This window comes from Euprymna scolopes, chromosome 6 (genome assembly GCF_053919585.1).
Source record: "Euprymna scolopes isolate OS-2025 chromosome 6, ASM5391958v1, whole genome shotgun sequence".
NCBI lineage: Eukaryota > Metazoa > Mollusca > Cephalopoda > Sepiida > Sepiolidae > Euprymna > Euprymna scolopes.
In genome coordinates, this window is record NC_136487.1 from 16,406,674 (window position 1) to 16,431,585 (window position 24,912).

Consider the following 24,912-nt stretch of genomic DNA (forward strand, 5'->3'; position numbering starts at 1 on the left):
TAGAAACTAGAAAGAAAGCGAAAGAAAAAAAAAATTACTATCAGAAGGTTAAAGTCGAAACACGCAAATAATATAACTGATGATATTAAGGCGGTTATGCCCTCCGGGATGGAAAACCAGTCAACACGGGATAAGACAGAAGAGGAGAATAGTGATAAGGATAATTATTAGAAAGAAAACGAAACAATGATATAAGTTGGAAAGGAACACACGTGGTTACCTTTGAAGTTGGACACCGCAGTAGAGTTTGATTCAACAAGGGGCATATAACTCTTATTGTTGTTGCAGTTAGAAAAGGATATTTGCTTGAGCGCATCACACGACTAGTCAAAAGATATACACGCAACTGTCTGACAAATACTTTATTTTGCTCTTTCTTTTAAAACATTTTTTAGCGAATTTTAGATCAAGATGAACCTTTATTAATCGTTTTGGAATATACAATATATATATATATATAAAACGATTTAATTGGAATATACAAGAGGGTGTGCGTGTGCACCATGCCGTCCTCTGGAGAGGAGGGTGGTGGCGGCGTCCGAAGCACTGGTGGACAAGTTGACAGTCAGTATCACTTCAAGTTGTTTATATTTTAAATATTGTTTGCTGCTTATTAAGAATCAAATCTATTTTTTTAAAATAATAAAAAAAAACTAAATTGCAGAAAATTTTTTTGTGATGTATGTACCCGTCACAGAACGGAGATGTCATATTCCAAAAATCACTTACATTGATCAAGTATTAGGTTGATGCGAAAATAATGTCGTTTTTTGACGTTCATACATATAAAACGACATTATTTTTGCACCAACCTAATATTTGCTTTTAATATAGAAAATATTGTTTTACGATTTTTAGCGATTTTAATCTGTATCCATTACAAGGCTGATTTTTATCTCGATAGTTCGAATTAAGTTGTCTCTCGTTATTTACAAAACATGGTGGATAAAATAACGTCTCGCTTGCTCATAAAATGAGTTTCTTTTAGTTAAAGCTACTTGATCAATTTACGTGATTTTTGGAATATGACGTCTTCGTTTCGTGACAGGCATGTACAATATTGCACATCATAAAATAAAAAAAATTAGGATTTTTCTGTATTTTTGTTTTGAAAATAGGTTTAATTCTAAATAAACATCAATTGTTTATTATATCTCGAAACAATGTTTTTATATTTCCATTTGATTCAAATATACAAATAGCAGCAGTTTAAAGCTTTAAATAAATACGTTATAATATTGATCGTGTGTTACAAAATTAAACCCTGATTTTATGATTTATTTATTTCAATTTACAAAATTCTCGGCCTTAATGCAACGTCGCAACGATTCACAAAAACAAAATATTGTCTGTGTGACTTAAAAATAAAACATTAAAAAACAAAAAAAAACAAAAAACACTAGAAAACAATTTAAAAGGACTTTACAAAAAATATAGTGAATAAACAATAAAATGCAACGTAAATAAATCAGTAAGTATTCGTTCGGTTTCTGTTTCAGGAACCGGAGTTGAATTTTGTGTTGTCGCTTTTCGGTTTATAACTCGTTACCGGATTTTACAGAGTCAATATTGGAAATCGTACTGTTTAATCTATACAAGCACAAAAACATGTAGCTTAAGTTTCGTCACAGTTTTACTTCAAAGCCGATAAATCTCAATAAATAATGTATACAGAAGAATTCTGCAGTTACTGCGAAGTATTGATGAGAATCGTTTCTATAGAATTTGAATCGAAGTCTTTTTTGTTTGTTTGTTTTTTTTTTTAACCTTAAACTAATCCTAATCTAATTTTTAGTCCGGGAAAAGTCTGTTTGGTTCGGTCCAAATTCTGTAGAAGCACCTTGTTTGTTTAGTGTTGTTTTTATACTCAACTGGCTAAAAAGTGATAAATACAATAATTAATAAACATTGTGCTTGGCTATTTTATTCATACGATGTATTATTTTATTTTGTTCATAATTTATCGTTTGAAAAAGCGTACTATTCTGGAAAACCTAAAAATAAGGGGTGGTCATGACAGATGTCCAGTCCATAATAAATGTCAATATGGCCATGTCCTGTATTCATATTCATTTGGTTCGACTTTCTCCGTTTTTATATTACGTTTAACATGACTGACAGATTTGGAATATTTTTTTTAATAGATGGAAATCGATAATCTGGATTATTCGCACACAATTCACACCTTGGTTGCACAACGTTTCGGCCGATGTAACCTTCAACCTTTTTAGGCGAATCTTTTCGACTTTAGGAACCCTCTTATCGAACTTGGGAATCTTCATGCCCAATAAAAGGTCCTGTTTAACATTCCTTGCAGATCCAAGACTTCGATTAAGATCTGCATCTGAAGGTCAGAGATTACATCGACCGAAACGCTTAGAATAGTTGTCCGAAATAAGACCAATTTTAATCTTTGTATGGTTTAATTTATTTGATGAAATAATTCGAAATAAGAAAAATGGTTTTGTATTAATTTATTTGTGTTTTTACAGTGCAATAATTTACTTAAGAAGAAAAAGTTCATTGATGTCGGCCCGACGGCCCGCTCTGCTACAAATTTGGAATAGAGGCATGTGAGCAAGAAAAAGCGAAAGTAGAATCAGGGAAACATCAGCTACATGAGAACCTCCCCTTTTTAAAGTTTAATAATTATTTCTTTTCTTTTTTATTGGGGGATCCTTTTTGTCAAACTAATCATTGTGTCGAGTCACGGCCGTAACAATGGTCATTGGTCAGTCGTCGTGGTCTAGTGCTCATTTAGTTCACGTAAACTTGCAATAAAAATAGGAAAAGGTAAATTTTTACATTAGGTCCACCTCACCTCCACAATTTTTAACATGGGGAGGTTGGGGGTGTTTATTCCGAAAGCCGTTCTTAGCATTTTTAAAGAAATTGTGGAGGTGGATCTATTTGTTTATCGCGCGTGCATACAAACATGGCCACCAGTGAATTACAGTGCATAATACAGATCTTTATATCTCGAAAACTTGTCTCTGCAAAATTTAAATGAGATTTTCTTATTCAGTATAGTCGAAAACTGGTAAAAGTCGTCATTTTAAAGAAAATTGTGGAGGTGGACCTAATGTAAAAAATACTTAGAAAAATTTAACAATTGACAGTTTCATTCCCATATTGGCTGAATTCCTTGCTATGACTTTCTTTCTGTTTATATAAAATCGCAAAACACGCACAAAGAAAATGGATGCGTCTGAAGAGAAGGCATCGTGTTATTTAAAAAAAAAAATAGTAGTTAATTATTAAATTGTTAAGTGAAAATACAGAATATATACAAAACACCTTTCTCTCCCCATGTTAAGAATGAGTTTCTAAATAATAGTTAGTATTACAGTGCGATATCTTCTCTGCACCAGAAAATGTGTTATATATACTGTGGAATAATTCGAGAATAACTTGAATAAAAGAAACAATGAACAATGACAAATTTACGCTATTTTAAAATCTTTATTTTAATTATTGTATATTTTATAGATTTATTTTAAGCGAAAAAGAAAAAAAAATGAATAAAAGTGGGCGGATATTTTACAGAATAAAGGTGAACTGCGTCACAAAACAATCCAACGCACCTGTTATATTTTTATTGTTTTTGTTTTTTTTCTTCTTGTTACCTACCTGTTTGATTAAGAAATAGTATTGGGAGGGGGGGAGCATCAAAAGATTAACACAGGACATTAAAAAAATTAAAAAATATATAACTTAAAAACATAAAATTTGCGAAAAGAGAAATCATTGGCATGTTTACTGCTATGACAACAAAGCGAAAAAAAAAAAATGGTCAAAAAACAAAACAAATGTTACTGAAGGCAACCTAAGTTTACTTTTCTACCTATTTGGATAATGTTTTGGTGTTTTTAAAACATTTCCTTTTAAATAACGATTTGTGCGGTTTTCAAGTATGCTGAAAACGAATATCGCGTTTAAATTTTCCGCAAATGAGCAGTTTTTCGGATATTAAGCAATGTAATTCCTTATGTTAAAAGTGTTAACCAGTGTAAAAAAAAGGAAAATGTTAAGGTGGAAACCAAGTAAAAATTTACCTTACTTTGAAACTAATAGTCCCGAGTGTTACGTGAGAACAAGAAAAAATGGTGGACAAGAAACGGTTATTTTGGGCCTCTTGAAAATCAAGCAACATACTGATAGAAATACATCCCTATAAATGTTTTCGAGTTTTGAGCGATTACTGAAACTCCAAAGATGATCGTTTCATGCCCGCTATTTTTTGTTCTAACGTATCAAGGCCCGGAGGCCACTCGAGGATAGAAGTTAATGTGTGTATTGTAGTCATTAGGACAGTAGCGTAATAATCTTTTGTGGTGGAAATTAGGTATAGTTGTATTATTTACGATGACGGTTCAGTAAGAACGTGTTTACGTTGGACTTCATGACGACGATATTGTAGTTAGCTGGAAAGCAGAACAGTTCCACAGCCGGGTAGTTTAAGGAAAAAAAGCTTTGTTCATGGAATCCACGTTTAGGTTTTTGATAGTGATTGATTCAAAGTAAATAAACGCTTTAAAATAAGTTAAAACACCAAAATCTGATTTAGGTTGGTAGAAGATAGGTATCTTGCCTTTGGTAACATTATTTGTGATATATTTGTTTTCTTTTTACTACTTTTTCGTTTGTCTATACTACAAAATACCCAGAATTGTTCATGTTTTTAAGGTGATTTTTGTTCTTCTTTAGAAATTCAACCCAAATTTAAAAAAAAAAAAAAAAATACAGAAAAAAATCTTTGGTATACATACCCGTCACAGACGAAGACATATTCCAAAAGATCATGTAAATTGATAAAGTAGTTTTATTTTTAATTAAGAATAATTAAATTTTAAGCGAGGCGTGTTTTAATCTGACATGTTTTATAAATAAGGAGACAACTCAATTCAAACTATCGAGGTCAAAATCATCCTTGTAATGGATACAATTTACTATTAAAATTGCTAAAAATCAAATTTTATAAGTAAGCAAGAAACTGCCTTGTCTCGCCATCTTGAAAAAATAAGGGCAGATAAGTTCGCAATAATTCTAATTTGCGAGATCAGCCTTGTACTGCTAACAATTAGATATTAATTGATTTAAAACGTTTAAAAATAATTTTATAAAAATAAAACTGCTTAATAAAATTATATGATTTTTGGAATATACGTTCGTTCCACGACGGGTGCATATATTAATAAATAATTTTCTGTAGTTTTGCTTATTAATTGGAGTGAATTCTAAATAAAATAAAAACCTTAATTTTTTTTTTTTTTTTTTTTTTGAGATGAGACGATCATCATTGAAAATAGTTTATTTGGAAATTTGTTTTTCTGCATTATTGTAGCGAAATTTGAAAAATACTGAATTTCAAGTGAAACCAATGGTATCTATTGAATTGTCATGTCACAGTAATGAAAATATCCAAAACTTACAAAAATTTTCTACCTTATTGGTTTTCATAATTTTTGGATAGGTTCATTACTGGAACAGTACAGTTCAGTAGATACCATTAATTTCATTTGAAATACAGTATTTCAATTTTTGAATTTCGCTACATTAATGTAAAAGAACCTAACAATTTGTATTCTTTGAATTATTTGGATTACAATACTATACTGAAATAACGTTATTTAGAAACCTATTCTTAACATAAGGTGGGACGCTTTGTAATCATTCTGTACTTTTACCTAACAAATTAATAAACAAAAGATACCTTAAAAATTGAATTTAACAAGAAAATCCTACGTTAAAAAAATAGAAAAAATTAAATAGATAAATAAAAAGTCGCACGGTCCGTATTACCAGGCCAGGTTCAGAGTGTAGTATCTGTTCTGATGCTACACTCAAGTTAATTTGTCCTTAGTTAATGGAGGAGAAACCCTTCTATTATAAGAGTGCTCCTTTTTGGGGAGCTGTTCTCCCCCCCCCCATTAAAAACGACCTTGTATCACATTTTACTTTTGTGGGGAAGCAAATACCTATGATTCTCATCTTGGTTATTCTCCCAACGTTTTGGTTGATGCAACTTCCAATCTTTCTTAGATGCTCTACAGATATATGGAAAACAGAAACACCCAGTGGTCGACCTTGTTTCCTGACTAGAACAATGAATGCCATTCCCCACTCCTGCCACATCCCATTCCCTAAAACTGGGCATTTTGGGGGGGCTTGAGTGCCATATATACCAATGCAATTAGATTGGGTTGATTTTTGTCTGATGGGTTAAGGGTGCCAGATTGACAGTTTCTGGCTGCTGTTTCCGACTGATAGTACAGGCCCCCTAACTCTTTGGTAGTGCTTAGAGTGGTTGCTCCATCATCAGTTGTATAATATTGAAATGGTTCTAGTGCCATGTCGTGCATGAAAAGGGACTCTGCACCCATCTCTGGTGGGCTTTGCCGATAAACACTATCCTGTAGATGAGTTGACTGATGATTTACTTGTGTTGCATGTTTGGTATTCTACACAACCACTTTGTCCACCCTAAAACTGAAACTTTTAAATAAAATAAAATTGCAGTTCAATTAAAAATTAAAATTAAACCAGGATTACACGCAAACAAAGCCAATTTCCCTCCTTCCTTGATGCTTGCATTCATGAATATCCGCGGGCTTAGAACTCATTTAGATGATGTTGAATCATTTCTCCTAGTAAACACCCTAGATATCTTGGTGTTAAGTGAAACTAACCTACACTCCTCCATCCCCTGTAATCACTTTAACATGCCTGGTTATCTCCCACTTTGCCGTAAGGACTCAGGCAGACATATGCACGGACTTGGAGTCTATATTCGAAACACCCTCCCCTTGACTAGAGAAATAAAACTAGAATCAGACGACTTTGTGCTTTAGACTTAACATTAGCTACTTATATTTTCTCTACTGCTCTCTCTCTCGACCCAGGACTGTACTCTAATCAAATAAGTCTCTGACAGCATAGATACAGCACTCTTCCTTGATACTAGCACACAAGTACATGTATTTGGTACCTTCAATGTCCACCACAGTAATTGGCTTGGATTCTCTACTTACACAGCTGGTAGCATAACACGTAGCTTCTCTATATCTCATTCCCTATCACAGACGGTTACGTTTCCGACACATTTCCCAGATCAGCAAGATTTACATGTCTCACTTCTAGATTTGTTTCTGACCACAATTCCTGATGATTGTGTAACAAATGCCCATAGCCCACTCGGCAATGCTGATCATGCTGTGATAATGGTAGAAATCGCCCTAAATTCTGAATCCAAAACTATAGAGCCATTGCTCAAAACAACAAGATATTATAAGAAGGCTGACTGGGAAGCAATCAGGGATCTCATCAGAGGTACCTCATGGGGAAATATTATCTTCCTGCTGAAAAGTGCACAAATGAAAACATTAAATGGTTCAAAACGGCAATTGAAGCACATGCTCCCATGCAAACCCCACTCTCACCTATGGTTTATTTCTATTTATTGCTTAAAGGCAGCATGCATACCGCAGATTTAACCAACAGAAGTCCAGTACAAACAGACAAAAGTTTATAGAAACTAGAAGTGATTTTAAGAAAGAAATAGCGACAGCTAAGAAAAAATATACTGAAACCACCAGAAAACGCATCAAAGCACAGAAATTAGAAATCTGTGATTTCTGAAAAATCTACAGCAGTGTCGTAAATAATGGTTGATCAACAATTCTCCACTATCCAACAATCATGAGGTTGTTTACACAGCAACCGACAAGGCTAACATACTTGCCAGTCAGTTTGCCTCAAACTCCATGTTGGACCCAGCAAACCACTCTCTCCCTGACTTTCCTTTGGGAACATACACCACACTAGATGATCTAAAAATTACCCCTTCTCAGGTGCACGGTATTATAAAAAACCTAGACACCTCAGAAGCATGTGGACCCGATCTCATCCCGGCTGTGCTATTAAAAAAATGCTCTGCTCTGCTAAGGTTGCTCTAGTTCTCTCCAAACTTTACAACAAATGCCTTAACGAATCTTGCTTTCCTGACTGCTGGAAAACCGCTTCTGTGGTACCAGTTTTCAAGAATTTTGGCAAAAAAAACTGATCCATTAAATTATCGCCTCATTAGCCTCCTTCCACTTTTCGCCAAAATATTTGAGTCCATAATTAACCAAGTTCTAGTCCATCATCTTACAGCTGCTAAACTTCTGACCAACCAACAAGATGGATTTAGGCAAGCCTGTTCTATAGCAGATATCCTAACTGTAATTTCTGAATGTATATACCATACACTGGACAAAGCAGGGGAAGGTAGAGGGATAGCCGCCCTAGATATATCTAGGGTTTTTGACAGGGTATTACATCATGGTTTTCTCAGGAAAATCAGATCATACGGTATCACTAGACAAATACTTAACATAATTAAATCCTTCTTAAATAAGAGAAGAATCCAGGTTGTCCTCGACAGTTGTACATCTAAACAATATGATAAAATGTGGGTGTACCTCAGGGGTCTATACTTGAGCTTTTATTATTCCTGATATTCATAAATGACCTATCTGATAAAATTGTCTCTAAGATGAGTATATTTGCTCTATAACAGGCACAAGGGAGAAACAAACGAACACATATCTAAGGAAATGGAAGAAACACTAGAGGAAGACCTCTAATCTGTAGTGGAATGGGGGCAAAAATGGATGATCACATTCAATGCTGCCAAGACTAAGCTTGTTTTCTTCAATAATTACAAGAAACCTTCTCATAGCTAATGGCTAACCACTAATAGCTATGGCTAAAGATACATTACCTTAAAGTACTTCTTTCAAACTCCTCGGCTTAACGTTCACAGGGAACATGAGTTGGAACAAATACATTGAGAGCATTGTCAAGGCTGCTGTGGGAAAGGTGGGCTCTCTTTACCATGCTAGAAAGTTACTTAAACTTGAAAGTATCCTGTACCACCATTCACCCATGATGTATGGAGTATTGTTGTCACATTTAGGCTGGTGCATCTGCTACTAGTCTCTCGTCCAGCTTCTCAAGTTTGACTAAAACGTTGTGAATATGATAACCGCAATGAAAATAGTAGTTTAAACAATACAGTTTAATTTTGCTAAAAGGAAGTATGTAAATTAATAATACGTCAAGATTTTTGGAATTCTTCTGTTTTGTAAAACCTACGTCAAAAAAATGATTACCTGCAAGTACCGCATGTAAGAATATCATATGTTTCTGAACCCATCGCATAACGTTAAAAGTGCTAAGTTAAATGCAGTTCTAAGTGACACTCTTTTGGAGGTTGAAGGTTGGAGGTGTGTGCAATCTTAAGAGTACAATTACTAATTACTTAAAACTTTACCTGGCCATCGCTTACGGAACAGGAGCTAACTACCTTCATGGATTAAATAAAGAGTTCAACATGATACACCTGAAGAAGGTCAGAGGTTACATTGATCAAAACGGTGTAAGAATAACACTCAACAGCAGTTGGAAAATGCAGATAACACAAACAGTGCAATATTGTAAATTATAAACAAGACTACCACTCCATACACACGCACACACACACTGCAGCAAAGTAAGCAAGTAAGCCAGAAAATATTAATTTCATTATTATAATGCATATTATTACATATTAATATTAATTTAATTACAAAATTATATCCCACCATACTGCATTTCGGTTCATTTCTACACAAGTCGACCATTTTGTTTTTTAATTAAATTGTCAATTAAATACAATGAAGACCCTTATCCCCACCCCAAGAAAGCCATACCCACACAATGGCCGAGCAAAGAAACAATTACTTGCAGCAATCAGCTGAACTGCGCCTTGACACTGCAATTAACAGTCTAGGCCATTTCTGAAATGGCTTTTTCCCTGTTCATTGCGGAATAATGTTATTTATGTGCAGTTCTAGGAGGTTCACCCCCACCAGGCTTTACCTCCTCTCTTTGAGACGGGGTTAGTTAGCTAATTACCTGGAGCGCCTCTACTGGAGAATGCTGACAGGTCTGCCTAAGTATTTATTTGCAGATCAGTGTGCTCCTCCTCGGAGCACTGACTTTTCAATTCTACTTCCTGACCCGTGTCACATTTTCCATTGTAGTCCATTAGCTGGACTACCTTACCTTTTCCAGTCAGATGGGATATTCCTCTCTAAAATCATTTGATAAAGAAATCTTGCTTTGAGAATAATTCTGATTTGTGTGTTACTGCACTATTCTTTGAAGGTTAGGCAGCTACTTTGATTCACACGTAGATGTGAAAGACAGATTTTAGTTTGGTAGTTCATATTTAGGGATAGGAAAACTATTTAACATTTTGCATGTCTGCAATAAAATACTAGGCCTAATGCAATGTCTTTGCCAATTATTCGTGTCTAGTATAAATGTAAGTCTCAGATCATCAGAAAACAGAGGTTGATTCTAATCATCTTAGCATCTCGTTTCCGTTAAGAATTCCTCAGCATTTATACAGCCAATAAAAAGAAACTTATGTTTTTGGTCAAGTTTGTTTCTTTGCTTATGTACAGTTTAGTATCCGTATTGCTTGACCAATTGTCACAAAACTTAGCCATGGTTACAAAAAAAGTGAAAGTCACACTTGGTGATGATTTGGTTCTGCTCATCATAGACTCACTACTTGGTTCATATTGTAGCCAACAAAGTTTTATATTTTATATGACCTTGACCTTTGACATTAAAAGTTTAATAAAAGCTGAAATCTTTACAGAATTTCCAAATTTAATCTATGATAACAACAACAAAAAAAAAAAAATTCATTTGATAACAATAAACACCATACAAAATTTCATTTGATAACAATAAACACCATACAATATTTTATTTGATAACCACTATTTATTTGATAAACACTATTCAAAATGTTATTTGATAACAATAAAGAACATACACAATTCCATTTGATAACAATAAAGAACATACAAAATTCCATTTGATAACAATAAAGAACATACAAAATTCCATTTGATAACAATAAAGAACATACAAAATTCCATTTGATAACAATAAACACCATACAAAATTCCATTTGATAACAATAAACACTATTCAAAATGTTATTTGATAACAATAAAGAACATACAAAATTTTATTTGATAACAATAAAGAACATACAAAATTTTATTTGATAACAATAAACACCATACAATATTTTATTTGATAACAATAAACACTATTCAAAATTTTATTTGATAACAATAAAGAACATACAAAATTTTATTTGATAACAATAAAGAACATACAAAATTTTATTTGATAACAATAAAGAACATACAAAATTTTATTTGATAACAATAAACACCATACAAAATTTCATTTGATAACAATAAACACCATGCAATATTTTATTTGATAACAATAAACACCATGCAATATTTTATTTGATAACAATGAACACCATGCAAAATTTCATTTGATAACAAACACTATTCAAAATGTTATTTGATAACAATAAAGAACGTACAAAATTTCAGCCTGATTAAAGAAACTGGTTTTGGGTTATCAACATTTCCATGGCCTAACTTTAAGAATACTTCATACAATATGAATAAGTCAATAAAAATTTGGTCCATCTTTACATTTTCAGACAGAGGTATGCAGTTTCACAACTAATTCATGCTCTTATTTAATGAAACTTTTGTTGAAAGTTCATATTTTCATGCGGAAGTTCTTAATTTTTTTTTTTTTATCTTTTATGACTAAGCTTCACATAGTTTATTTTACATAACCTATAACACTTTATTGCATGAGAAATTTGGTTGAAATCCATTTTGTATTTTCTGAAACTATATCGGATACATAAACACTTTTGCTAGTCATGCTTAAGTTTTGAATGCTTAAGGTTTCACTGATAAATGCACAAATTGAATGGAAATGTTTGAAGAATGTCCATTCTAGTTAAATCACCTAAGCAATAATGTTTACAATTGACCATTCACAAGAATTCATCACCAAACATAATTCTGTAGTCTTCTCTCTGTCTCCAATCCCTTCATTATTTCATTCCATTTCAGCAGTACAGCTTAGCTATTCTGTCACATGTGGTGCCTGCATTTTTCAGATGAGAAATTGCCAACTTCTGCAAGATGCTGGTTTCGTCCGTATGCCAGTGGAATCTTGTCCTTTTCTTTGAATTAATTTTTATCCCATTTGATGCCAAACGAGTAGCTGGGCAAATATAGCAATTTTCATGATTATAAATTCTTTGGAGATTTAAAAAAAAAAATAGTAGTAAAAGGATATAATTCGTTTTTGAACATCATTTTTTTTGCAAATTAATTTTCTAATGTTTTAATATAAATTAAACATTTAATCTTTTAAAACAATTAAATTTAAACAAAATATTTGTTCTTTGTATTTTGTAAGATTTAGTATCGATATAACCATTTTAAAATAAAAACTTAAATGTGGTTACTTTGAGAAAGAGGTTATATCCTTGAACTATTAGTAAAACTTTGATGCTATGTAACACGCTATTGTTTGGAGATTAAATAATCTCTATCTCTACTTATATATAAAAGGCATTTTTTTTGTGTGTGTGTGTGTGTGTGTGTGTGTGTGTGTGTGTGTGTGTGTGTGTGTGTGTGAGTTCCCTATGGACTTGGAAATTGCTGAGCCGATTTATTAATTTTTAATTTCACACAAATGTAATTTATGTGTCTAGCAGTGCTCTTATATAGGTTTTGTAATATTCCTGAATAGTATGAAAAATCAATAAATCTGATTAAAGAGGGAACAGTCCGATTTTGACTTATACAGGTTAATATCACAAGAAGTTGAGAAGTTTTATCAATGCACAAGCAAAAGGGTCCAGCATATAAAATCAACAGTAATTTCTTTGATAAGATGTGGGCATTTGAAATGAATGTTTCTGTTTAGAAAACCATGATACTTTACTTTTGCATTTTAAACTTTCAAGACATTATATAAAAATAATTTTATAAAATCAACAGTAGATTTTCAACAGTGCAATGTAGACTACAATGTATTGTGGACTATGTATGCGGGGAAGTATGTGAAGTTTCCTTCCAGTACATTGTGCTGGATTCCTGACTAGAGCAGGCAATCAATCGATTTGATTGAAAAATGGGCAATTCCAGCGATTTCAATGACAATAAAAGTATTCGAAGTGTGGAACATTTGTCGATCTTCATTCAATCCTGGACAACGTCAGGTTTCCCTGCTAGTAAATAATAAAGGAAAAGAAAATTGGTGTGTTTTGTCTTTTTATACCATCATACCTTTCCCGTTATTTCAGTTCATCCAGTGTTCATACCTTTTGCAATGCTACAACTTTCTAAAACTTACCTAAAAAAAAATAATAATAATTGCCTGAATGCTCTGATTTTTAAGAATTTCATTAAGATAATTTCTGACTGCCCCTCGCTAAGATTATCCTTGAATTTTTATCAATAAATATTTGTATGAGATAAAAATAAATAATATGAAAAGAAAAACCAAGGGATACTAAGCAAAGTTTATAAGAAAATAACTTTGGAATAGTAATAATCATCTCTAAAACTTCTTGATCTTTCTTTTTCATCAAATTTCTCCTGGAGTTCATATATTAGATCCATTGCTCTTTCTGCTTTTCATAAAGTTCGTTCTCTATTGCTCTAAACACCTTCTCACACTTCAAGTTATTTTCTATTACAAATCTACTATTAGACCATGTATAGAGTACTGTTGTCATATTTGGGCTGGTGAATCTCTGTGGCATATGAGGGTTCTTGATTAAGTATTTGTAATTTAATTAGTCCCCACCTTTTCTTTATCTCCGAAGCTGCTAGTCTCAGTTGTTTTTTATATAAATAATTATGCCATGTTTTCTTTAGAATTGTCTGATCTATGCCTGCTTCCTTTATTCCAGCTCGTTTAAATCCTTGGTCTAGTAGTCTCCATCAATTTGCTGTTTTGATACCTCATCATAATACATTTTATTCTAGTAACTTCTTTCCAAGAACTACAGACTTATGGAACTCTCTTCTTGCTGACTGTTTTCTTCCTACCTATATCTTGGTCTTTTCAAGACTAAGATAATAGGCATTGTCTTTACAGTAACTATATTTGTTTTTTATCTCCTCATATCAAGAGGCTTTATGTCTTGTCTGGAGCGATTTTCATTAAAAAGTAAAAAAAGAACTCGTCATTGAAGATTTTGAGATTCCAATTAGAAAAGCAAAAGTAATATATGAAAAACACGCCCTTCTCTTTCCGGAGTTTGACCTTGAGTTATCAACTCCCCTGTATTTAAATAACATTAAGTCTTAGCAATTAATGTGAATTGTTTTAAAATTTTAAGATGAAAACGAAAAATAGTTTTGCTTTAAAAGGAAAACAGTTATTTTGTGTTGGTAAAAAAAAAAAAAATAAATAAATAAAAAAAAAATGATTCAACAAACCCTAATCCGTTTTCGTTAGTCATCATCCAAATAGTTTTCATTTGTTCATACAAAACTGGGCAGACATTTTTTATTTGTACCTTTTGGTATTTTATACTAATATAACAGACATTTGTCTTTTTTGTATGTTACTAATTTTGTGCTATTCGACCTAGGTATATGAAATTTAATGGTAATGATCTCTTGCAGATTATCCAAAGAGATTCATTTATCTCTCTCTTGTTTTTATAAGGGGTCTGCCCCTCAGGGACAGGGACCATAACTAATTTTTTTTTTTTTTTTTTTTTACCTCTGATTTAAACTATTGGCAAAAAAAAAAAAAATTATACAAATTTATGAATCCACCTCTACTTCCCTTCCAAGGAAAATATTAAGGTAAACTAAACTCTAAAAACTTAGGTATGGTAACTAGTTTGGAAGAAGGAAAACTCTGAAATAAAACCAATTTTGTTTTGCTATTCCCAACATCCCAGTGAGGTGAGGATAGCCATTTTGCAATTTTGTTTCTTAGCACACTTTCAGGAAGTATCCATTGTATCTTTGGACAAAGGACCTATCTAATCTCATAAAACTATTTTTTTTTAATAGTTTTATGAGATTAGATGCAGAATTTTCTACAAAGGAATCAAGAAAATCATTACCAACAACAAAATCAAGCAAGTTGTAACATGTTGGTTCATACGAATTATGCTAAGGATTATTTATCTTGAATTTGGATCAATAGTTTTAAGTGTTTAGTAGTAATAATATTAGTACCAGTTATTATGACATAATTACACTGATACATGGGTTCCCATTAGATCAGCGAGTTTAAGCAATATTGAGCCTCGTTAGTTCTTCATGGGTGATGATTTAGACATGCCAGTTGCTGTATGCATGAGAAGGCTCTTCATTATTTGAAAGCCTGCTCTCAGCTTGCCAAGCCAGTAAAATACCTGGCAAAACTTGATGATATTTTGAGTATAGACGTTTTAAATTTGTCAGTTGAAAAGATTACAAAGTGCCTTCAATAAGTTTCCAGACTTTTTTTGTAAAGACATTTAAAATTGTTATAGACTCTTGAAAATTCAGTATGTTATTGCTATACATCTTATGAGATGACTGACCAATTTTTATGATTTCAGGTTCAAATGAACAGCTAAAGCAGGAATTGGAATACACCCTACTAAAGCCTGATTGTCACAGCTGATGAATTTCAAAAATGTAATCTGGACATGACACTTTACAAGAATGATATGCAATAAAATTTTGTTTTAAACTTGTGAAAAATGCTGCAGAAACATATGGAATGCTTCATTTTGCTTTTGGACCATCTTGCATGAATTGAGCTTCAGTTTTTGAATGGCATAAAAGATTCAAGGAAGGCAGACAGTCTTTAAGGGATGATGAGAGGTGTAGGAGGAGTAAGGAAGTCAGAACAGGAGAGTTGATTGGCCAAATAAAGAATTTCATAGGTAAGGACCATTGTGTGTCTATAGAGACAATAAGTGCACAGTTTGATATCAGTGTGGGAACTGTACACACAATTATTTGCAAAGAACTGAAGATGCAGAAGATTTGCACAAAGTTTGTTCCAAAGGTGCAGTCCACTTGTCACAGACTATTTGACCAGGATCGACATCAAGACAGTTCCTCACCCTCCCTATAGTCCAGAACTTGCTCCTTGTGATTTTGGTTATTCCCACAAGCTCAAAGAAAACTTTAGAGGCTGTTGTTATTAAGGAGATGAAAGAGGCCGTAACAAGGATCATTGACATGCTAACACAAAAGGACTTCCATGGGGCCTTACCAAAGTTGTTGGAACGGTACAACAAATGCATTGCAACTGGAGGGGGTTACTTCAAAGGGGACCAGAGTTTCATGTGTATACTATCAATAAAAGTACCCATATGAAAAAGTCTGGAATCTTATTGAAGGCATCTCACATTCAGGATATTATGGCAACAAAGTAATAATAATAATAATGATGCTACAAACTAATTTGAAGTTTAAAGTTTAAAATGTGTTGACAAGTATGATGACCTAAAGTTTCTTTGCATTTGGTAATTTAAAAAAAAATGTAAAGTGGAAACACAACTTTTTATGGAGACAATCAGTCCACAAAAAAATACTTTCCTTGTTTGTGATTTGCCTCTCCACCCTGGGGCGACAGATAATTGAATATGTCCTTCATCATCAAATTAGTATTAGACTAAATAAAGTGTTTACCTTGTAGACGAGAAATAAATTATAATAAAGAAAGGCATATTTAAACGAGTCTATTTATACTAGTTCAAAAACGTTTTGTTACATCATGAAATACAAATGTACATCAAGTTGTTTTTGAAATTGAATCTCTTGAACATGAGTCTTGGTTTAACCTTTAGAAACCTTCGTTTATGAAAATTTTTTGATTATTCGTATCATTTGGATTATTCAGACTACTGTTCTCATTTTTAGTGTTATTTTCATAACGTTTTGGTCGATGTAACCTCCGACCTTCAGGTGTTGAACTCGAGAATCTTTGTGTCAAATTTAGGGAATCTGCACAGAATTTCAAATGGAACACTTTAATTCCTGTGGTATAGTAAGTACTGTTGGAAATTATAAAATTCTCGCCTAAAGAAAATAACGCTACGGCTTTTTTAAAACTTTTATTGAAAAAAATCAATTCAATAACTTGATTATATAGTAGAGCTGACATCTATTCAATATAGCCGCCTGCAGCATCAATCACTGCCTCAATACGGGTCTGGAACTGGGAGCATACTTTTTCCACAAACACAGGCAGGAGCTCAGCGAATAGTTGGCTGATGGCAGCGATCAGGCTGGCTTTGGTGTTATGGGAGGTCATGTTGGTGATGTTCTCGATGTGTGATCGAGGGAAGAGGGGGGCAGTGAGAGGAGAGTACAAAGTCATAGCACTTTTTCTAAAACCAAGCTTGGGTCTCTTTGGACTTGTGAGCCGGTGTAGAGTCCTACTGCCACACTTAGGGTCTTCCAGCGACCAACTGATTGCACCAGGAGTTCACCACACTCTTCGATACATCCAAGTACACTTTAGTGTTGACTTTCAAGCCAACTTCGAAGCTATGAGGTGGCATGATGTGGCCCTAACTTGAAACCACATCAAAGACCATAAACATAGTGAGAAAGGGTTGTCCAATGTATTGAGCTGTGCCCGCAAGCGTTGAACCGTCCGGATTTGCATTTTGAGGATGCTGGCAATGGTCCTGTTGTCATAACTTGAATTGGTAGAGAGCATGAGTTGTACAGCGGCGCATCTACAATCTTGCTCGTTGAACATTGTGTCACTTTTAGACATGATAGAAGACTCTTATCGTTCTTGGAATTTGTACACAACTGACCAACTAGTAGATGGGCTGCAAAAAAAAGACCGGTTTTCATCAAACAGAAATGGAATCATGTCGTCTTTTCTAAAGCGACAATTTTATCGTTCCATCCTATGAAGTACTTAGTAGCATTTAGTTGTAAAGGTTACACTCTTCTGGAGTTTAAAGGTTCAATCCTCAGGGTAGGCAATACTCAAAATACAATTGTGAATTACTTAGGACTTGTATGCAGTCATGGCTGATGGATCGAGAACATGTTACCCCCGTAGATTTAATAAAGGGTTCTGTTCGAAATTCCATGTAGATTCCTAAGTTTGACAGGAAAAATCTCAAGTTCGCTATAAAGCTTTCTGAGTTTAACAAGATACACCTGAAGAAGGTTGGAGGTTACATCGGCTGAAACGTTGTGAAAATAACACTCATGATGAGAACAGTAGGTCCAGGGATCTAACGTACAATGAAATGTAAATGAAGTTATGTTGTTCAAATTATTTTAGTAAAACTCAATCTTTAGATTTGAACAATGTCTATAATGAAATATGTGCTAAATTTTGGCACAGATTTTGTTTTATTAACATAAATTTATTGACGTTACAAAATAGGTGTGTTGCGCACAAGATTTTGGCCAAATGTCTAACTCAGCCAAATTAGCTATTTCATCGCTAGATGAAGATAATTTTTTTGCCATTTTATCAAAGAAAAATCTATAGAATCAATTAAGCTCATGTATTTTTAAATACATAAAAATTTATTCATTCAGAAGTCTCAGTATTTGATAGATTCAGGTGAAATGTGTGTGTTCTTCAGTCGCTTTGTGTTACATATTATCTGGAAATTGTAGTAACAACTAATACCCATCGCTGTCTATATAAAAGTTAGTTGCTTTTTATATTTATACTAGTAGGCTGTCCGGCATTGCCCGGTTGTAAAATACATTTAACTATGATATTTTGATTAATGCAGATTTCATAGTTATTATATTGGACTCAATATATAGTAATGATTTAAAAAGTTTTAAAAAAAAATGACTTGTGCGCTACCACTGAGAATTGAAACCAAAACAGTTAGTTTACGATTTACTTTTTCCTTTGATGATAGCCTGAGCTATGTTTGCTGCATGGCTAAAATTAAAAGATAAATTCTCTATCTATATAAAAGCCAAGTACGTCCAAGGATGGAATACTGTTGCCATATCTGGGCAGGAGCTGCTAAAAACAGCCTATCCTGCCTTGACAGAGTACAAAATAGACTTCGTGGCTTAGTGGGGGATGCCCTTTTCTCTACCCTGCAACCTCTCTCCCACAGAAGAGACGTTGCGAGCCTGTCCTTGTTTTATCGTTATTTCCATGGCAGATGCTCGTCTGAACTCCAATCTCTGGTCCCCCCTCGCCAATCTTTCACGAAAAACACCCGTCTAGCTGAATCCACTGTGAAAAATTTCCCCCACTCTATATCTGTGCCTAAATCAAAACGCAGATTCCATGAACAAGGCTTCTTTCTTAGAACTGCACGCCTGTGGAACTCTGTTCCGTCTGCCTGCTTCCCTCCGGACTACTTGGTTGTCTTCAAGTCCAATGTTAACAAATTCCTAATGAACCGCCCCCTTAAGTAAACATTTCAGCAAATCTCCTCACTAACGTAATGTACTTGTAATAACCCTTATCCCTGAGTGGCTTCCGGGCCTTGATAAGTGGTGATCACTGTGTAAAAAAAAAAAAAATAAATAAAAAAAATAAATCAACACCTATTATGTTATGTATGCATATTCGTAATGCCGTCATTTGACCTTTACCTGACAAATTTCATTTTTTAAAATTTTCACACTTTTGCTCAGATTTTCGCCAGCTAAAATCCAAATATAAAGTTTCGCATGGGTTCGCATGGGTTTGAATACCTTATATATTAAGTTTCATATCTGTAAACCAAAAACTGACAGAGGAGTTTGGTAGGCAAAACTTTTTGGACAAATATATATACGCATACATAAATATATATAGAAAGAGGTTTGTGTTTACCTTTTTACACAAATATTATGCAAGTATAAATTATGTAGAATATCTGCATGAATATAATTACACATAATAGTTAACTAAAGATGATCATCCCATGAGAAAACCGAAAAAACTAATAGGGAATTAAAAGTGAATGTTTAAAAAAATATACAAATTAGCTAAATCTTTTTCAGATGAATGCAATTCCACGACCTATATATAAAAGTTGTATTTTATTTTTAAATAAATAGAAAAAAAAGGATTTTTAATATATATATCAGTGCACAAAAAACAACAAATTTATAGGAGTATAGATGTGCAGAAATCACTAGGATTTATTTATTTTTATGCAGAAGGCATAAAAAATAAAAATTTCGATATTTTCGCTTTTTGTGAAATGTTAACAATAAGTATTGGACATCAATAACTAAATATTTCTCAAATATCAATCTCTTTAGATTTTTTTCAAGGGTTTTTTTTGGGGGGGGTTATAATTTGGGTAAATCACCCATTTGAAAATTGAAATATTTCAGATTTGCATTGAATTTGATCCATAGCCATTACACGTCAATTAAACAAGATTTCCTGAGTTTCAATTTCTTCTTAAGACTCCTTAAACTTACGCCTTATATTTTAAACAAATATTATAAACCAAATCAATATTATGTAATAAATTATGTAATATTATGTAATAAATTTTGATCAAAATCGGAATAAGGATTAAGATTTAGTAATATTATATCTTGATTTTAATTTTCATAAGAGACATAGTTTGTATTATCTGAATTATTCGGCTGATGTAACCTCCGACCTTCTTCATTCTATCATTGGTTTTACTGTCTACTAACTTCTGATCTGTACATCTGGTTGGAGTGTTTGAATACTAATCAGACTCGGTGTTGCTTAACTTTGGAAAGCCAATGAAAACCAATAGTTGAACATAATTTTTTATACTAATGAATGACTACTTATCAAATTTAATGGGATGGATGGATTGAGAGTTGAATGATGAAGAATACTAGGAGTGGATTAAAAATAATAAATGAATAAAATTTGATGAATTACAAAGAATATTTTTGAAAATTATTTGTTGACATTGGATTTGAAGATGACTATGTTGTAACTTATATAGAAGCAATCTTGTGATAACATATTCCACATATGGGAAATTCTTGAAAAGAAACTCTGTTCATGGAAATTGATATTGGGCACACTGAGGATTTATCTCCTGAAACTGTCAGGCAAGTCAAAGAAATCTGATCATCGACCACATACTATGACGGACGTTCCAAAAGTAATGCCTCCTATTTTTATTCTGCATGAATGGAATTGCAAATTGCATTATTATGATGAACTTATGTATTCATGCCCTGTCATAGATGTGTGTTAAAAGTAGAGATGCGCCATTAAATTTCTTGCAAATGTTTTTTTAAATTTTTTTTTTTATTCAATTTTCACCCCAAACAAGGCACAGTGCCACTTTGAAGCAGGGGGCTACTATCAGGGACTTAATTAGCGGGGTCATTATGAAGGGAGATGAGTAGAAAGATGTTTGTTAACATTACACTTGAACTTTTGCATATCAGTGCAGTTGGGAAAGCAGAATCCCGGAAGGGAGTTCCAAAGACCTGCAGTTCTGGGGAAGAAACTATTGGAGTAAAAGGCTTTCTTGCACCTAGGGATCTCTACTGTAAAGGGATGAGACTTAGTAGCTTGTCGGGTTTGTCGGGGGTAGTTACGTCGGGGAGGTACAATTATTTGCAGTTCGTCAGAGCATTCACCATTAAAATATTTGTAGAACAGGCAGAAGGATGCAACATCTCGTCGATGGGACAGAGGCTGAAGCCTAGATGACAGTTCAGGACCTATCAGGTTGGCGACTTTCTTTTGAACCCTGTCCAGGAGCGAGAGACAAGCAGCAGATGCACCAGCCCAGATGTGACAACAGTACTCCATACATGGGCGAATGGTGGCATTATAGAGGTATAGGTATAGGTATAAATGTGGCTTGAGAATGGTGGTGACTATGTAGAAAAATATATTCTGGAGCACAAAAGGTTGCTCGTTTTAATGGTATGACTCCCATCTTCGTAGCTCTTCAACTTTTTTTTGTTAAAAAATGTAGAACGTTTTTGACCGACACTTGTACATATAATAAGCTCCAAAAATATCTAAAATTAAATTTTTATTCTATTTTGATTTTTTTTTTTTTTTTTTTTAATGAATTTATTTACCGTATATACTTGTGTATAAGTCGAATTTCTGAGAGACGATTTTAAGGTTATTTTTTTTGGGGGGGGGTCGACTTATACATAGGTAATGTTTTTGAAAATGTTGTTAAAGAGTGACTCGGCGCTTGATCATAGCGTAGAAAATGCCATTTTGTTTGTGCACTCGGTATATACCGGTAATCCTAGTAATTAATCACTAAGACAAGAGAATATTCTTATCATTGTTTTGACTCTCACGTTATAGCCGACACAGTTGGACACAGTTAATCAATCGAGAATCACATCACTCTATATAAAAGTATATAAGATATTAACTGATACACACTCGAGAGTCAAAATAATGAAAAGAATATTCTCTTGTCATAGCCCTATTAATCACACTCCTTCGAACCCTACTGTAGTGTGTTTGTCAGCATGTAAGAACATGCACAGTTTTTCAGTGGGAGGCTTAATAATAATTGAAATAGCTCTCGCAATGTTCACTCTCTAGATGTGGCTACAGGCCTAAGTTCGATATGATGTATTCAGTGGTGATATGACGGTTTTTATAGTAGGTTAGGAAATATAGTTTTACAATATGTCGTTCTCCCTTAAATTCAACAAGTTTTAATAATTTAATGACGACTATTTAATGAAACCATTTAATGGCACTTAACGCATGCATTCACATTATTACAGTATATTACGGCTCATGCAATGTATGCGATTATGTTATTAAGGTATGTGACATAAATAACGTCTAAAAACAGTAATTGCACCTGGAATCTACAGCACGTCGTTGATCAGAATGTTTGATTAGCAACATTTGCGTTCGTTGCATGTAAATGTGCAGCGGGTGGGTTCTATGAAAATTGAATAGACCACACTTGCATAAATGCATGCATTATCGCTTGCGGATGCTGAGAAACAATTTATAATATGTCTTACAAAAAAAAACACCAAAAAGGAAATTATCTGTGGAAGAAAGCACCATGAGATGGACCATTTAACATGTCTAGAATCTACAGTCAACGTATACACAAGTAATACCTAAAATGACACAAGTCTTGGTCTTAAAATGCACATCGACCTATGCACAAGTATATACAGTATTTTATTTTAGTCTTTTGAGGAAGATGGTTTTGGTTGATTGCAGTCTTTATGTCCTAACAAATATATAGTAAAAGCTATTTGATTTGCCGCTTTTCAAGGAGATTAGACACAAGGTCAAGTGTGCGTTTGATGAAAGTATTTCTGTGATACAATTTGGATTTATAAGGTTATCTGGTGCTGACAGGAGGAACATGAAGGTTGCCAACATCCATAAGTGAAAATGTTTCTGTGGAACAATTTGGATTTGAACTTAGCATACCCAGATTGTCAGTCAAGAAAAACTTCTCCACCAACCGAAGACAGAATAAATTACAAGCAGCATCTCAACAGATGCTACACATTGTTCCCATCCGATGTTATTTCTTCGTTATCATTTTTATAACCAATGTTAATAGTTTAAATAGGGTGATACTCATACATAGGGTGAATGTGGTATTATGATGACTGTTGGGATATAATTCATTTACAAAATTTCTGTTTGCTGATTTATCAATAAAGAGAGGGAGATTCTAACAGTTACAGTTTTTGCCACAAAAAGGCTTAATTTTAATATTTAGATTCTTCCAATTATTTTTCTCATTTCGAGTTTCATTTTCTCAACGTTTTGGTCGATGTAACCTCTCACGTTCATCAGGTGTATCTTGTCGAACTCGGAGAATCTTTTGGTCAAATTCAGCAAGCTGCACAGAATTTCGACTGGAACCCTTCATTTAATCCATGGGAGTAGCATGCTCTAATACTGTCAGCCATGACTGAGTAGAAGTCCTATGTGATTGAATTTTGAATGAATTAAATAGAGTTCCATTCAGTGGTTAACGATATGGACTGACAACCTGTGTGTGCCAAGTTCGAATCCAGGTCGTTCCACAGAAACACTTTCACTTATGGATGTTGGCAACCTTTACGTGATCCCATCTGGAAGTAGAAATAATTCTTAATAGAAAGATATCGAGGAAACGAATACCAACATCATCATGAATGATACTCAACAAACAGCAACTCGGTTGTTAATCTATTCAGCAAGTATTATGTAATATGATTGATTGATAACAAATGTAATTACATAATTGTTCTTTACTTATACTTTGAACGTTAATCCTAATCAGTTACCATAAAGATTAATTGATATGAATGTGTAATGGTCAATGTTTAGTTATCTTATAGAGAAAAACAGTTTAAAGTTGATAACGTTTTGGAATCTTATTTTTGGGTCATTGTTCCTTTAAAATTGTTGCAATATTATCTATGAAAAACAATAAAAACTTAATGCTATCAAAAACAACCATGATCATCCTCAAAAAAAATTTATGATCAAAATCGTCAAGTTGTAAATAAATGCTGCACATTTTGGGGGATGTTTTCCCTCAAAATGGTACACAATATCTGGGGCCATATTCTCATAAAATGACTCATAATTAGTGGTGGTGGGGGGGGGCATGTTTCCATACAATGGTACATAATATTTGGGGGCATATTGTTACCAAGAAGTGGCACATAATATTAGGGTCATTTTGTTTTTTTTGAAAATGAACTTTAAACACCTTGTGCTTCAAACTTTGTTTACCTTTGATTACACCGTGCAACACTTAAAAAAGCACAGGACATTTGAGGCTATTTTTGTATGCACAATGACATGGAAAATCCATTTTTGTCTTTTTTATAAGATTAGATACAGTTTTTTGGAGTTTTTTTTAATTTTACTTTATACAAAAATATTTCACAAGTATAAATCATGTAGACTATCTGTATGAATATAATTGCACATAATAGTTAACTAAAGATGATCATCCCATAAGAAAACCAAAAAACTAATAGGGAATTAAAGTGAATATGCAAATTAGCTCTTTTGCAGATGAATGCAATTCCATGACCCATATACAAG

General features: G+C 33.4%; 2 protein-coding genes across 4 annotated transcripts in view; one reads left to right on the forward strand and one right to left on the reverse strand.

Annotated features, from left to right (window-relative positions):
• The window catches only part of LOC145277537 (adenine phosphoribosyltransferase-like), a 38,954-nt gene extending 34,718 nt beyond the window's left edge, over positions 1 to 4,236 (reverse strand). Inside the window, exon 1 of one of the 2 annotated variants that reach the window (XM_080128995.1) lies at positions 4,061 to 4,236. In XM_080128995.1, the coding sequence (XP_079985121.1) occupies positions 4,061 to 4,153 (93 nt within the window). In that variant the 5' untranslated portion in view covers positions 4,154 to 4,236. Of the gene's footprint in view, positions 1 to 220; positions 450 to 4,060 lie in introns of those variants that run through there. The other variant, XM_080128994.1, reaches the window with a different exon arrangement.
• The window catches only part of LOC145277536 (maestro heat-like repeat-containing protein family member 1), a 216,739-nt gene continuing 192,254 nt past the window's right edge, over positions 428 to 24,912 (forward strand). For both annotated transcript variants that reach the window (XM_080128991.1, XM_080128993.1), the window contains exon 1: positions 428 to 564. In XM_080128991.1, the coding sequence (XP_079985117.1) occupies positions 504 to 564 (61 nt within the window). In that variant the 5' untranslated portion in view covers positions 428 to 503. The remainder of the gene's footprint in view (positions 565 to 24,912) is intronic.